The sequence below is a fragment of the Manduca sexta genome, chromosome 2, assembly GCF_014839805.1.
Source record: "Manduca sexta isolate Smith_Timp_Sample1 chromosome 2, JHU_Msex_v1.0, whole genome shotgun sequence".
Classification (NCBI taxonomy): domain Eukaryota; kingdom Metazoa; phylum Arthropoda; class Insecta; order Lepidoptera; family Sphingidae; genus Manduca; species Manduca sexta.
In genome coordinates, this window is record NC_051116.1 from 3,690,824 (window position 1) to 3,706,776 (window position 15,953).

General features: G+C 37.9%; 1 protein-coding gene across 1 annotated transcript; it reads left to right on the forward strand.

Annotated features, from left to right (window-relative positions):
- Positions 1–3,993: 3,993 nt before the first annotated feature.
- On the forward strand, positions 3,994–9,255 carry LOC119188788 (protein phosphatase 1 regulatory subunit 37-like). The gene is made up of 7 exons (XM_037436641.1): positions 3,994–4,146; positions 5,496–5,663; positions 6,599–6,712; positions 7,148–7,301; positions 7,886–8,031; positions 8,435–8,534; positions 9,117–9,255. The coding sequence occupies exons 1-7, from the start codon at positions 3,994–3,996 to the stop codon at positions 9,227–9,229; spliced, it is 948 nt and encodes a 315-aa protein (XP_037292538.1). The 3' UTR covers positions 9,230–9,255.
- The last annotated feature ends 6,698 nt before the right edge of the window (positions 9,256–15,953 follow it).

A 15,953-nucleotide genomic window follows, 5' to 3' on the forward strand; every position in this document is an offset into this window, starting at 1 on the left:
AAATGGTATACTATGGAATAGTGAACCGTCACACACGTAGAACAGGCGACCTTGAACCCGAAGGTCAAGGACGCGGGGTGAAAGGTCACACAACATCCGTCCCGTGCCGATTAATACTATGTTGTTGAACAACAATTTATTTTGTATCTGATTATGTTGTTGCGTAGTGACCTAACGCTCTTAGTTAGTTGTTACTAATGTTTTTAATATTCATTTATTTAGGACAGCCAGTAGCTCATGTCTCAGGATGGCGAGCACAGGGCCCTTTATTCTGTATGATAGTGTAAACGCGTAACGCGGCCGTGTCATGTTATCTTCGAGAATGTGCGTGGAATGGTATTCTGTAAGCCAAATTTCTATAGTCCTAAACATGATGCGTTGTGTCACGTGCTTGTTACACACTGTTTAAATAACGTGCGGGATAGAGAATAAGGCCCCCGTAGAATACCAAACAATATTGTAATTCAAGGTGTTGATGTTTCTACTGTTTATCGGTCGTATTGCTTACCGTCAGGCGCACGGCAAGCTCGTCTCCTCATTTAAAGCAATAAAAAAAAAGAATATTATATCGAGGAGTGAAAGCCTGCTCCTGTGATCTATGTCGAAAACTAATTTTACAACGCCTTCGAAATATAATTATTAAAACAATATAAGCAAATACAAACATCTTTATTGATCATAAATTGCCCAGCAGCCTTACAATTCTAGCGTCAGCTCTGTTATTTTATATTAATATAATAATATCAACCCTGTATTTTACTCGTATACTGTCCCACTGCACGGGCCTCTTCTACTACAGAGAGGGATTAGGCCTTCCATCACGCTGTAGTGCGGATTGGTAGACTTCACATACTCTGAAAATTTTAGTCAATTTTCGGGAATGCTGGTTGTCTCACGATGGTTTACTTCACTACACACATAACTTTAGAAACTTTAGAGGTGTGTTTGGGTTTTGAACCTGATTGGCAGTCCGTTCTACAGCCAACTAGGCTTACGCCACTAAAAGTTTATAATATTCTAAAAAAGCAATAACAAAAAAATAATTTAAATTTTACACACTAATACCACTACTATAAGAGTATTCTTCAGAGCAACATCACACACACAGACAGAAATACACTCACACACACACACACACACACACACATACACTGTCAGAAAAACACTCACACACACACTCTTGTACCCCCTCTCTCGATCAAAGTTGCCTTTGTTACTCCCGATAACGTATTCGGCAAATTACTATAATGTTTTGTTATAGTGAACTGCGGCCGTAACTTTGACCTTACGAATGCTGCATGCCCAAGGTCGGGCGTGGGGTCACCCCCAATAATGGAGGGTGAATGGGTTTGATATTGATGATCGCATACTAGCGTAATATATAATATATGTAACTAGCTGACCCGACAGACGTTGTCCTGTCTTAACTATGAATTTGCAGCGAGCATTCTGTCAAACGCTGAAATTAACTTTTCTTAAATTTTCTAACGTTCCGCTCAAATTCTTTATTTTTAAAATATTTCTATTGGATCAATCTGAAAGTATATCCCTTCAAACAAAAAAAGAATTTTCCAAATCGGTTAAGAAATGACTTAAGTTCTGAGGTGAAAACATTTAAAAAATCAAGTCGCATTGAGCACCTCTTACTTTTTTTGAAGTCGGTTAAAATATACATTATTTCATGACTATTGAAGTCTTTCTCTTTCTTCCCTTTCTTTTTCTTCTTATTCTATGTTTCAAATTTCATCCAAAGTCGTTTAGTGGTTTTCGCGTGTATTTCTAACAAACATCCAAAGGCCATATTCATAAACTTTCGCATTGTAGGTTAGTGAGATTATATTAGTTATTGCTTTCATCATCGATCGTGTAGAAATCTTATCCCGGCATAAAATGGGGATATCAAGAAAATGACTGCCTCAGTCAATACCCTCTAGGTTTTGATCCCCGAGCAAAATATGCGGCATAAAAGGCCATATTATTTTTTGATCGTGTTGACTTACAATTTTGACATTTTCATAACTGAAAGAGGCCGTAAACCCGAGCATTTGACATAAATTTCACCTTGATACCTCTACGCGTTCTTGAAAAAATGGGTCTTGACTTTCAGACAGACAGACAAGAAAAGTAATCCTATGATTTCCATTGAGGAATGGAATCCTAAATCGCAAATAATATACAAAAGAAACTAATATTATTATAAATAAAAAATATATTTGTAAGTTTGATCAATTAACTCAACATTAAAAAGAAAATTAATAAATGAATTCGGAAAATTCAATATTGTGTTTTTAAATATAAGACTAATTAATGCAACATTAGAAAACAATAATAAACCCAGTTCTGTAAATTCTTATACATTATAGCAATAAAATCGCGTGACGAGTGACACTCCGAATGTGCGAAAGAGAGGTGCATACTCGCCGTCTCGCTCGCACGTCCCAAATAAGACCACGGGGTCGATAAATGACATCATCACGTTGCACATTATGTGATTTCAACTTTTCCGAGGCTTGGTTTCTTGGAACTTGATATTGTGCATTGTTGAGATCAGACAGACTGCCGCGATGGCCTAGTTGTGTGCGCGGAATGCCACGAATTAGTTTTCCAGGTTCGAAGTCCAGGTCGGGCAGAGTGATATCAAGTTTTTCTGCTTAATAACTAACTGCACGGAGTATGGAATTTATGCTAGATATGATAGGTATTTTCTTTGTATTGCCATTCGCCTGATGGTAAGCGATACGGCCATAAACAGTAGAAATACCAACACCTTGAATTACAAAGAATTGTTTGGTATTCCACTGCGCTCGCTGTCCTGAGATATGAGCAATCTTATTTATAAAAAATTCGCAAAGCTATGCTTAGTTGAAACACAAAACTCGATCAGCTGTAAGTCAAGCCGCCATCTTGCCTCTTAAGTTTAAACTAGGAACCGGTGATGTTATTGACAGCTATTTAAGCAATTCTTAATCATCTCTTAACGCTAAAACAAGTTTATAAGTAAGACTGGAGATGTTTAAGTCTTATTATGTCCATCAGTTACACTGGCTACAATGTCGGCCCCTCGCGTTACTAGTCACTGGTGAAATGAATTGATTTATTTGAATACGTAAAATGTTATACGTTATTTAGATTCCGTCAATATTAACTCTACCACCAGTTCGGAAAGCAGTTCTCATCAGAGAAGAACGGGCAAGAAACTGGTGAAAAGTGGGTGTCATGGTTGCAACCTTTGCGTACTCCTTCGGGGATAAAGACTTTGTTTTTTGTTAATTCTGTCGATTCTCAGCGTTACTTCATCTATTCGACTACAGTAGGTCGGCACACAGCGCAGTATCGATCGAGATTCGGCCACTGCATAACGCCAGGTGTGAGACGAGAATTTATAAAACAATTAATATATTTTAAACGAACATACAACGAACTATTGTTTGAAATATATGTAAATTTGTGTGAATCAATTAATAAAAAAAAAACTGGTTATAAGGGCAAATCCACTGTGATGGCAGCGTTAACTTCAAGATTAGTTTTAGGGAGGTTCATCTGTACCTACGCTCTATACTGCATATCATTAAGATTTTATTTCAAACTTAAATCGCACGGGTTTTTGAAAATGCTTTATCGTAAAAGACCTCTGTGGTCGATAGTTGTCATTGTTACAAACTTATTCAGTGATTAATATTTTTTGTGATTTCTTACTTGGTGCACGTGCACTTACTTGCACCCCTCTCCCGGCGATCACGATGGCAGCATTGCCGGTAATTTAAAATGTATCCCTCTTATTCATAGACGTTATTTATCTAAGGACGGGGTATTGCTGTGATAACAAGTCTGTTTCTCAGTACTGACGGCATGGCAGTCTTCGCAGTGCGTTTAGGGCCGTTGTGATTGGCTAATATTGAGATATAACTTGAATCTAGTTGGCTGTCAGATAAACAAAGCTGAGGAACAGACTTGTTATCACAGCAATGCTCCTTCCTTAGATAAATAACGTCTATGAATACGGACGTATATATAACAAGCTATTTAAATGTTTGCTCTCCCGTTTCAGTTCCGTCGACGACGCGCGCGCAGCTCGCGGCGGAGTACCTCGAGTCTTGTCGGAATCACAACACGCCGCCTATCGACTCGGTTTTGCAACAGATACGGGTGAGTAACGTACGATGGGGTGAATAGGCACAAGGGTTATCTTGAATTGATCATCAAAATCATTCATTACTCTCGTTGATTTTGTCATTTCACGTGTGATGATCACGTTTTTATAATGATTTATGTTTACGCGTATGTCAGACAATGAAATGAAACTATTTTTCGGATTTTATCGCGGTTTTTTATATTTTAATTTTGACCCGTACTGTATAGCCTTTGTGTTTATCTACCTACATTTATCTTGAGATGATTTATATGCGTAGTCGTTGAGTCCCCGTGACCATGATTGCTTCAAAGTCTTCAAAACGTCAGGTAACATAATATCTAAAACAACAATGAAGTCCGAAAAATAGTTAAATCTCTACATCTTCTTAGATCGTCCCCATTCAGCTATTTATTATTTTATATATAACAGTTGATAATATTATGAAAAAAATCTGTGAAATAAGCATCAATATTGGTTGAAAAATAAACCAGTTATTCATATTTGAAATATAGGTGTGAGTAAAAGTAGGGACATAGCGGGGATATAGCGCTGTCCTCTTCTCACTCGCACAACGTTATGGCCGGTGGCACTGAGTGACGTCACATTTTAATATTGCTGTAATTTGACAGCTTGCTTTTCTACCAAATTTCAAAGCTTTAATAATATCAGCCCTGTATTATATACTGTCCCACTGTTGGGTGCGGGGCCTCTACTACTGAGAGGAATTAGGCCTTAGTCCACCACGCTGGCCTAGTGCAGATTGGTAGACTTCACACACCTTCGAAATTCCTATAGAGGAACTTCTCGAGTGTGCAGGTTTCCTCACGATGTTTTCCTTCACCGTTAAAGCAAGCAATAATTCACAAAGAATACACACATAATTTTAAAAAAGTCTGAGGTGTGTGCCCTTGGGATTTGAACATGCGGACATACGTCTCGGCAGTCCGTTCTACAACCAACTAGGCTATCGCCTCTTTCAAGAGTTTACATTTAATTTTATTATTGAAATTGAATTTTGAAGAATCCTTTTCCGATAGATTTTGGATGTATACACTTTTGATTAATGTATTAAAAATCTGCCTCGGTGGCGTAGTTGTATTGCATGTCCGGTACAATAGCGCTCTGAGGTTCTGGGTTCGAATCCCGGTCGGGCAAAGTGATATTTGGGTTTTCTGCTCAGTATCAGCCCGGAGTCTGGAATTTGTGCCCGATATGGCGATAGGCTCGCCCCTATCATGGGACGGAACACACTTGGCGAAGAGTGGGTGCCCTGGTTGCGCCTCTGCATACTTCGGGGATAAATGCGTGATGTTATGTATGTATGTATGTATTAAAAAAAAAGTTACCAACTACCCTACTCCAGGAACTACCAGAATCATCAATCGGCGGCGCGTCGCGTGCGCCGCGTCTGGCCCTCACGGAGTGCGCGCTGCTCGGCACGGCGCCGGCGGACGCGCTCGAGGCGCTCCTGCGCAAGGTGCAGTTCAGGAGGCTGGAGATAGAACACGCCGCGATGGATGACGAGGGCGCGGTGAGTGGACTCCGGCTCGAAGGACCACACAACACTTAAAGCATCTCAATGCTTGCCGGCAAACATGACAGCTACGTGACATTTACGTGTGTCACGGGAATATAACCTTATATACTACATAATAAGGTTATTTTCAGATGCTTCACGGGTCGCGAGCAGACATTTAACAGTATAGTTATAGAGCGGACAACAGGACCAATTTCGTGCTCCATAAGTTATTACAAATTAATAATAAGTCGTTTTATTTGAAATTAGTGACCCGCCCCGGCTTCGCACGGGTGCAATGCTGATACTAAATACACTACAGAAAAACTGTGAACGTTGTATATAAAAACATAGCGGCCCGCTCTGGCTTCGCACGGGTATAACATAACAAAACAACAGTATTTCTCCACTATTTAATGGATGTTATTATACATATAAACCTTCCTCTTGAATCACTCTATCTATTAAAAAAAAACCGCAACAAAATCCGTTGCGTAGTTTTAAAGATTTAAGCACACATAGGGACAGAGAAAGCGACTTTGTTTTATACTATGTAGTGATGTCCGTCAAGATGTCACAGCGTACTTAGATATTAATACAAAACATATTTACAGAAAATATGCTCATATTTGCAGTAAAGACGTGCAAATCACGATATGGAAAAAATATGAAGCATTGATGTTGCTATTTCACGGTAGACTGAACCATCGCATGAGCGCAAAATTTTCGTATGACAATCTTCTCAATGTCCGTTCTATATAATCTTAGAACTGTTTGATCGCGAGGGTTTACAATTCATTTCATTGGACGGACGGTCGGTACAATTATGCCGGCCTGCTTAATCGCTTTTTTATACTCCGCTGGAAGGACTCTAGGTTGTAGGAAGAAGGATACACGTATCCTGGTAAATTTTCACAGCTCAACATTATAATGCGACTAACTGTTTCCAGGAGGCGCTGTTCGACATGATAGAGTACTACGAGAGTGCGTCAGTGGTGTCCATCAGCGGGCCGAGGCAGTTCGGCATTAGGGGGTGGCAGGCGGCCTCCAGGATGATCAAGAAGGTACGTCCTAAAGAGTAACAATGTGAGAGATTTTTTTTTTTATAATAGCAAGGCAAATTGACTCTACCGCATCTGACGTTAGATGGAGTGGGAATATATATTTCCAGATTTTTTTTTCAGATTTGTTTTTTAATGATTTCTTACTTTTACGCGTATGTTTAACATGGGAATAAAACTAGTTTTCGGATTTTATCGGGGTTTTTTATATTTAAATTTTTATCCGATGTTTCGAAGACGCAGCCTTCATGGTCACGGGGCGGACTGATGTGTTGGTCATCTGAAAAGTCATTATTTTGACCCGATCCCGGATTAAAAACCGGGATCTCGGCGCGGTAGTCGGACTCATACATTGTACAATTATGACATTCAGGCAGTCTGCACCTACTTAAGGAATATAATATTTGTGGTGAAGCTGTACTGTTGCATGTCCCTCAGAGCGCGTGCCTGTCGGAGCTGGAGGTGCGCGAGAGTGCGCTGGAGGAGTGTCACGCGCCGGTGCTGGCGCGCGCGCTCCGCCCGCACACGTGCCGCGTGCGCGCGCTCTGTCTGCAGCGCGCGCTGCTCTGCGGGGAGCCGCTACTGTGTCTGGGTACGTGCGCTGGTGCCACACGCACGCGCACACTCATACACACGCACACACTCATACACACGCAACACTCATACACGCGCACACACTCATACACACGCACACACTCATACACGCGCGCACACTCATACACACGCGCACACTCATACATAAGCACACATTCATACGCACGCACACACACACACACACGCGCAAACACTCATACACACGCACACACATACGCACACGTACGCACTCATACACAAGCACACAAATACGCACACGTACGCACACACACGCGCCGCGTGCGCAACGCAATACAACACAATAATTAATTACCATTCCCCTGGATAATGAATTACCATTTCCCTGTACAATGAATTATCATGCTCATGTACAATGAATTATCATTCCCCTGTACAATGAATTATCATTCCTCTGTACAATGAATTATCATTCCTCTGTACAATGAATTATCATTCCTCTGTACAATGAATTATCATTCCTCTGTACAATGAATTATCATTCCTCTGTACAATGAATTATCATTCCTCTGTACAATGAATTATCATTCCCCTGTACAATGAATTATCATTCCTCTGTTACAGTGATAGCGCTCAAGTCGAACAGTTCAGTGCGGGAGTTGCGGCTCGGCGACAACCGTCTGTCCGCGTCGGACGCGGCGCAGCTCGGCTCGCTGCTGCGGTTCAACACCACCATACAGCTTCTGGACCTGTCCAACAACCAGATACAGGTACTGTACGGGTTTGGTCTAGGTGACAGGGGAGAGAAAAATATGAATATGTTAAAGAGAGTCCCAGTAGTTGTGTACGAAAGTGTACACGTACAAAATTCAGGGGAGGTAGCGTCTGTCCTACCCTGTCCTGTCCCCTGCCATTACGCCTGTCTGTTCAGCCTGATGGTTTATAAATAAAACTATGCAGGATTGCAGGATGAACTGAGATATATATTTCTACAGTGTTACACGGGCCATGGGCACAGACAGAGAGCGACCGGGGGTAAAACTAGTGACGTTCTATTTTGTCAAAACGTCATTAGTGATTATTTACAATAATCGTCTAACACAGCCTATGGGTACGTCCGACTTATCGAAGTTTTAAGTGTGATTTTTACGGTATGTCCATTCTCGGTTGCAGGATGCTGGAGTGGGTCACATAGCGGACGCGCTAGTGGAGCAGGCTGCGCAGACGCCGCCGTCGGCCGCCACCTCGCCCATGTCGCCCAACAACTGTCCGTGTAAGTACTGATACACTTATATATAATAATATTAGCCCTGTATTATACTGTCCCACTGGTGGGCATGGACCTCCACTACTTTAATCTCCGGTTTAATCCCCGAAGGAATAGATAAAGTTCCAACCAGGTTACCCACTTTTCACTAGTATTCCTTCCCTAAACGTGAGAGGCCGATCTTATGTATGATATATGTATAATAATAATAATATCAGCCCTGTATTATATACTGTCCCACCGCTGAGCACGGGCCTTCTCTACTACTGAGAGGAATTAGGCCATAGTCCACCACACTGTAGTGCGAAGACTTCACACACCCTCAAAATTCCTATAGAGAACTTCTCAGGTATACAGGTTTCCTCACGGTCTTTTCCTTCACCGTGAAAGCAAACAGCGAGCGCAGTGGAATACCAAACAATACTTTGTAATTCAAGGTGTTGGATGTTTCTACTGTTTATGGTCGTATTGCTTACCATCCAGCGAACGGCACGCTACTCTCGTCATTCAAAATAAAAAAAAAACGCATATTTGACAACTTTTATTTGCGGACTCTACTACATGATCACACAATTTTTCTGCCGACAGTACTGGGCAGCCACGAGTCGCGAGGCCTAGCTTTCCTGGTCCTCTGGAACAATCAGCTGACAAGAAACTGTGCCACACATCTCAGCAAGGCGCTGGTGAGTTGTAGACTTTGATAAGCAAGAAAACTTCACAAGTTATCTTCAACAAGGAAAGACTTATAAGATTATATAGAGCTGACATTGGGAAGATTGTCATACAAAAATTTTGCGTTCATGCGATGGTTTCAACTACTGTGAAATAGTAAAACACCATAGTAGTAAACGCAGGGTAGGCAGGCCCCCCACGACCTGGTGAGTCTCGCCGGAGTCCGATGGATGAGGGCGGCCCAGAACCGGCCCCGTGTGGCGCTCAATGGGGGAGGCCTATGTCCAGCAGTGGACGATTCCCGGCTGAACAGATAGTAAAACACCTATCTGTACTAATATATAAAGCTGAAGAGTTTGTTTGAACGCGCTAATCTCAGGAACTACCAAATCGATTTTTTCAATAATAGCTACATTATTCATGAGTGCAAAAGTTCTACAAAAGTTAGCTTTAAATAATAAAACCTTTCAGACTAGTGTAGTAAAGTGTAGTACATAATTACAACGAATAATAATGTCAGTGTTAAGTATATATAACACACAAACGAAAGCCCGTATTCATAAACGTTATTTATCTAAGGACGGAGCATTGCCTTGATAACAAGTCTGTTTCTCAGCTTTGTTTATCTGACAGTCAACTAGATTCAAGTTGTATTTCAATATTAGCCAATCACAACGGCCCTATGTCTACGCACTGCGAAGCCTGCCATGCCGTCAGCACTGAAACAGACTTGTTATCACAACAATGTCCGTCCTTAGATAAATAACGTTTATAACCTTCGGTCTCGCGATTCCCTTAGAGAACTGTTTAAGGAGGTGAATATACTGACTTTGCCAGCTGAATACATTTTTCAAAATATTATGTATGTCCGTAAGAACCTAGGTACTTTTATGAAAAACAGTGACATGCACTGTTTGAACACTAGAAATAAGAATAAACTAGTTGTTCCAAATTTCCGGCTCTGTAAAACAAATAAATCTTATCTAGCGAATTGTATTAAATTCTATAATAAAATCCCTCTTGAAATAACCAATCTGCCCGGCTACAAATTTAAGTGTCATGTTAAGCGCGAATTAATGTCAAGGGGTATTATAATGTAAAGGATTACCTCGATGATCAGACGGTTTGGAAAAACAGTCCTGCACACCCTGTCCAACCCTATGTTAACGCCAATATTATAAATTAACTACATAAACGTCTCATGTGTACCTTTCTACAATTTTGACATTATACTGGGTAACAGTTTTAAATTTATGTGACATATTTTATTTTATATTGACTCATTGAATTATCAATGTATAATAGACGACCGACCGATCATTTTGTTGCACCAGCCTTAAAATTTATAATCTTAATTATATTGACCAAGATCTGCGACAAAATATGAAATGAAAATATTATGTTTGTAAATGTAGGCGTATGCACGCTGTACACTGACTGTTTCATAGTTTTTATAATTTTTCAGTATTATTGTATTTTTCATCGTTAGTTTTTAGTTATTGCTAAATACTTTTATGTGGATTTTCTCCGCTATTTTACTTTATCTGATGTGCGTGTATTACGCGTTAACATAAGAAATCATAATTTAAGCATGTTGTAGAAATGATTTGGTTTAAATACAACCGGCCTAATTGATGTTAGTTTCTTATAGCTAGTTCAATTCCAGGCAAGTAAGAATATCCCATAACTGTATTGCTATCTCATATGCCATCCCGTTGAAACCCCATATACACTGCCACTAACTAAGTAGAAAACTACAATTTTGAATTACAAATGGATCTCTGCAAAGGACTGCATTTCTACTCATAGGTATTTTTTTATCAAACATCTGTTTGGATATAACCGAGCATTATGAATAAAAATTGTAGTATAATTTGACAAATGCAGAACCTATTGTTTTTTAAATCGAAAATTGAGATATTTTCTTTGTTTACGACCAATTACACTAAAATCTAAACTTACAAAGCTCATTCAATAGAACAATATCGAATATTTTTACGAAACACAAAAGCTTTAGTTGAATTCAACAAAATTGTTATACCATTCTCATTGGCGCCATATAGAACATTGAATTCGGCGCGCTAGATTCTATTACAGTGCAAAATTCCGTACATATGAAAAAAATAAAACAATATACGGCGCTTTAGGTAGATTTTGCAGTTCCAGCTTTATTTGGATTTTATTTAAAAATACTGGCGAAACGGTTGGCAATTTTGAAACACCTGGAAACTGGAGGGTGTAATATGTACCTGGAGTGACAGTATAAATGGAAAATTCGTCAGTTACTATATAAAAATCTCCGGAGTCAAAGGCCGGCATCGTCCTAGCGACTATCTCGGTATGTCTCTAGTCTTTAATATTTGAACCACACTACAAACCATCAATCCCAATAAACTAAATTAAAAGTTATAATAATAACAAAGTTGAACACGCATCACCGTCAATCATAAAATTACTTATTTGAACCCCCAATTGGCATGATGTCTATTTGAATCGAGTGAATTATCCAATTTATAATCTAAAATATTGTACGCCATCTCTCCCAATGGTACTCGATAAGCAATCATTTAATAAAATTGAGTGGATTGGACATTCTGACACGAGATTTTGAACAAACTGACACTAAAGCAGATAGTTTTTGTCCGAAGAAAAGAAACAATTCTCGAGAGAGGAATATAATCACTCCTTCAGCGTAACAATGGCTCTATCCCTCAATCTGTAGAGCCGTTTCAAGAATCTTAGCAAATAAACCTAGAAGCAACTTTGCTCGCAGTTTTCGTCTAGGCGCATATCACGATTTTATCAAATCTTATTTCTTTGAAGTGTACTCAATTTGTCATTTGACGTAGCTTTTTACCACTCAATCTATTTTGGCCATTTCTCTTGTTTTTATACGAACCGTTGGAGATGAAAGGTTTTCATACCTGAAACAAAAAGTAAAAATATTATTGTCAGGGGCAGATAAGAACATTCCACAATATTAAGTTAAAATAGTTTTATGTTGTTGATGGGGTCACAAAAGGGTATAAAAACTTTATATCTAATATTACGATAAAAAATAAAATATATGGAGTTAATAAATTATTTTACTATACCAAATACATCATTCACGTGGTGCAAAACGGCGGATTTATTATGCTTAGTAATCAAAACGTCCATGTAAGATAAACAAATTATAAAATAACCTTTTCTTTTTGATTTTAAAAGGTCTCTAAAATAATTTTGTACTTCAAAAGAAAATTAAAACCAATTTCAAAAGCTTTTGTTCGTAATTTTTCAATTTAAACTATTATGATGTCATAAAACTAACGTCAAATTGAAATTTAAGTGAAGGAATATCAGTCCCAAATGAAATTAGCCGACTAAAATAATATTGGAGTTAAGAGATGCCGCATACGTTTCTTTTGTTTGACGGTTCGAACACGCATTTTATTTTATTTTTTACAATTGAATGTAATAGTGAACCACTCATACAGAATTTAATAAATATAATATATTTAATAACAACTCTACCTATTAATTAATTTATAATGTCCTTTATAACCAAAAGGCCGTCTCAGGCTGGTTAGCGCAGTACATATACTTTATAGTCCGAAGTTTTATTAATTACTTCTATTACGGTTAGTGATTCTACTTACTATCAAGTAAGCATATTACTCTTTACGTTCTCATTTAAACTATCTACTTTCAATGTAGATTTTATTTCTGTACGAATTAAATATGTCTATCTAATTTTCCAGTGGAAAAAAAAACCTATTTCAATGAAAATGCATTCCTATTACTTTTACGAGTACGACTTTTCATACTACTTTACATAAGAATAAATTATTCCTTTTTTTATTTGTTGTTCTTAAAATAATTCAATTTTGCACTAAATCTTGGATAGTCTGCGTAAACCCTAATTCTTTACCCTTAGGTCGTTGGACGATAATTATTTTTTTTTCATTTTAACGTGCTTAAAGAGCTCTTTGAATTCATTTTAAAATTAACTCACGTTTTCTTTTCATTTTGATATAGAGTTTTACTTTAAAAAAATGTCTCCAGGGAATCTGATTGAAAGTATGATGAATTCATATTATAATATAATTACAATGAACATATTATTATTATAACCAAGACGTCTCCGTATCAGTCGCTAAGCACAAAATCTCTCCGTTTCTGCTTTTAGGTGTCGAAAATTATGTGTTTGTAATAATTGGTATATTTATTTTCATATTATTTGTTACTTGGGTACTAGACCACGTAAATTATCTTCCTAGAATACAGCGATCAATCATTTTTTTGAACCAACACTTGCTTAATTTTTAATATTTTCAACCCATAAACCAAATACCCCTTCGATCTTACGTAATAGAACAAACCAACTCTACAAACACTCTATTAGTACGAATGACCCGCGTGTTACAAAGCAGTTAGTTGTATCAGCTCTATATGTGTTCCTGCGTCGTAGTCGAAATGTTTTGTACTTCCTTAGCGATTTGACTTCATTACTATTTGAATTAAGTAGAGCGCTATCTTGTCTCTTGATCGTCTGGCAGCTTTTAACCAATTTAAAAAGGAATAATATTAGATTTGCTTGGAATAGACTCGGTGTCTTAAATTGCCTGATATGGCGCTATGCTTCCCTTATTATATTATGGACCGAAAGACACACGTCGAAAAGTGGTAAAGTTGATCTCTACTTACCACCTCGTGGATATAAAACGTGAATGTGTGCAAAAAAGGAAGAGGTTGCTAAAATTGACGTTATTTTTTAAGTCGTAAATTCATTTTTTTTTGTTTTTGTGTACTCCTAAAGTAAACAGAGATTGAATAATCTTATTAGTCTATTTGTTGTTGGCAGCTTCTTGTACATCAAATTCTTTTCCTATAAAAAAGATTAGCCGTGTATTTTCAGGGATTAAGATTACTTATATATATTTAACATAGCATATTTGTATTTCCTTTGACCGAAAATCCAGACATGGTCACAAATCTTTCACAAAATATTATATTTAGTAATAACGAGAAAAAATATCATAAGGTAAATTCATTTAGGAATTAAGAGGACACAGAGAGACATATAAAAACACAGAAACACAGGTTAAACTTATAAAACACCGCTTTCTCGTCGCGGTTAATAAAGTCAAATTTAACATTTACACATATCACTATATATAGCGTGCATTAGGAGACTTAACATTCGATATTCTAGAGCTACTGAAATGCAGTTTTTACAAAGCTCAGCTTATCTATAGGGCCTTCAATCAATGCTCGTGTCGTAATCCAGTTAAAAAGGTTTCATTACATTTGACGTTAGGTCAAACAACACTGGCTAGAGTCATGTCCCCTGTATAATGGTAGATATCAAATAAATTATGCAGTGCAAAGCACACAAAGCCGCCGGGCCGACGTTCTGCAGATGTACCTTATCTTGTGATACATACGGACGGACAGTTTGAACAGCATTTCAAATGGTTTAAGGACAGTAGATAGTAGCGACTCTATCAGTATGTATTAGAGTTTAAAATGGTATGGTATGTTTATTGCGCAGAACTGATGTTGAAGTATTTGAAGTACAACATAGTCCAAATATATACTAAACAAGTATATATACTCGCTACCTAAAGTTATTAAGTTAGTTTTACTGGTGATAGGTCTCTTATATGTGAGAGTCTGCCTGGGTACGTACCACCGCAATGTCTATTTCTGCCGCCAAGCAATAGTATGAAGTCACTGTTGTGTTCTGATTTGAAGGACATGTAGCCAGTGTAATTACTGGACATAATAAGATTTAACATCTCATGTCTCAGGATGGCGAGCGCATTGGAATACTAAACAATACTTTGTAATTCAAGGTGTTGGATGATGTGTCTACCGTTCAAGGACGACTTACAACGTAATCTAAAGCTCCTTAACCCGGCGAGCATGTGGTGAAAAAATGTAACAAGAAGTATGAGGCAGGGTATGACATACCACTTAAAAAAATTGGCTATAAAACTTGTTTCTGAAGAAGTATTATACTATTTATTTTTTGGTATAATAAGACAATACCATCATAACGCATTGGAAATAAAACAATCGCGCCATTTTAACAATTTTATTTTTTTACTAAGTAATAGTATAAGTCACTTTGAATTTCAAACAAACACTTTCAGTCTCTTAAAACTAAAAGGAACTAAAGTAAAACCAGTTTTATGATAAAAAAACTTAATCGTATGATAGAATATGAAATAATTTTCTTTATAAACTAAAAAATCACAAAAAATTTAGGAACATCTTAGGAACTGGAGATAAAATCTGTGCAGTTTTTGCAAAAACATTGCATGCTCCACACTAATAGCCTTTCCTCAGCTTGTTCATGAGTATTTTGTCTTATGATTATTTTTGTTGGGGTAATCTCTACATCTAATAAAATGACCAGGAACATTTTGAGTCGATGAAAGTGATTCGTTGATCTGGGAAGAAATTCTCTGACGTATATAAATCGAAATATATATTTTTGTCATTTCACATCTTCACGTGTTCGTAAACTAAAGCCAAGCCTAAGTTACGGATGAAATCGGTCCATTTAGTGTCTTTGCCCTGATTTTCACGAAACATAGGACCCCTGGGGGCTCCGTGGGCCCCTCTCAGGGATCCGCAAGTAAAATAAAAGTTAAAAGAGAAACTATAAAGTGCACGCTTTTGCACTCTTGTATATCTAAAAATAAATACAGAAGTAAACTGCTAGTAAAACAAATTTAAGAATCCAACTGAACAACATCAACCCAA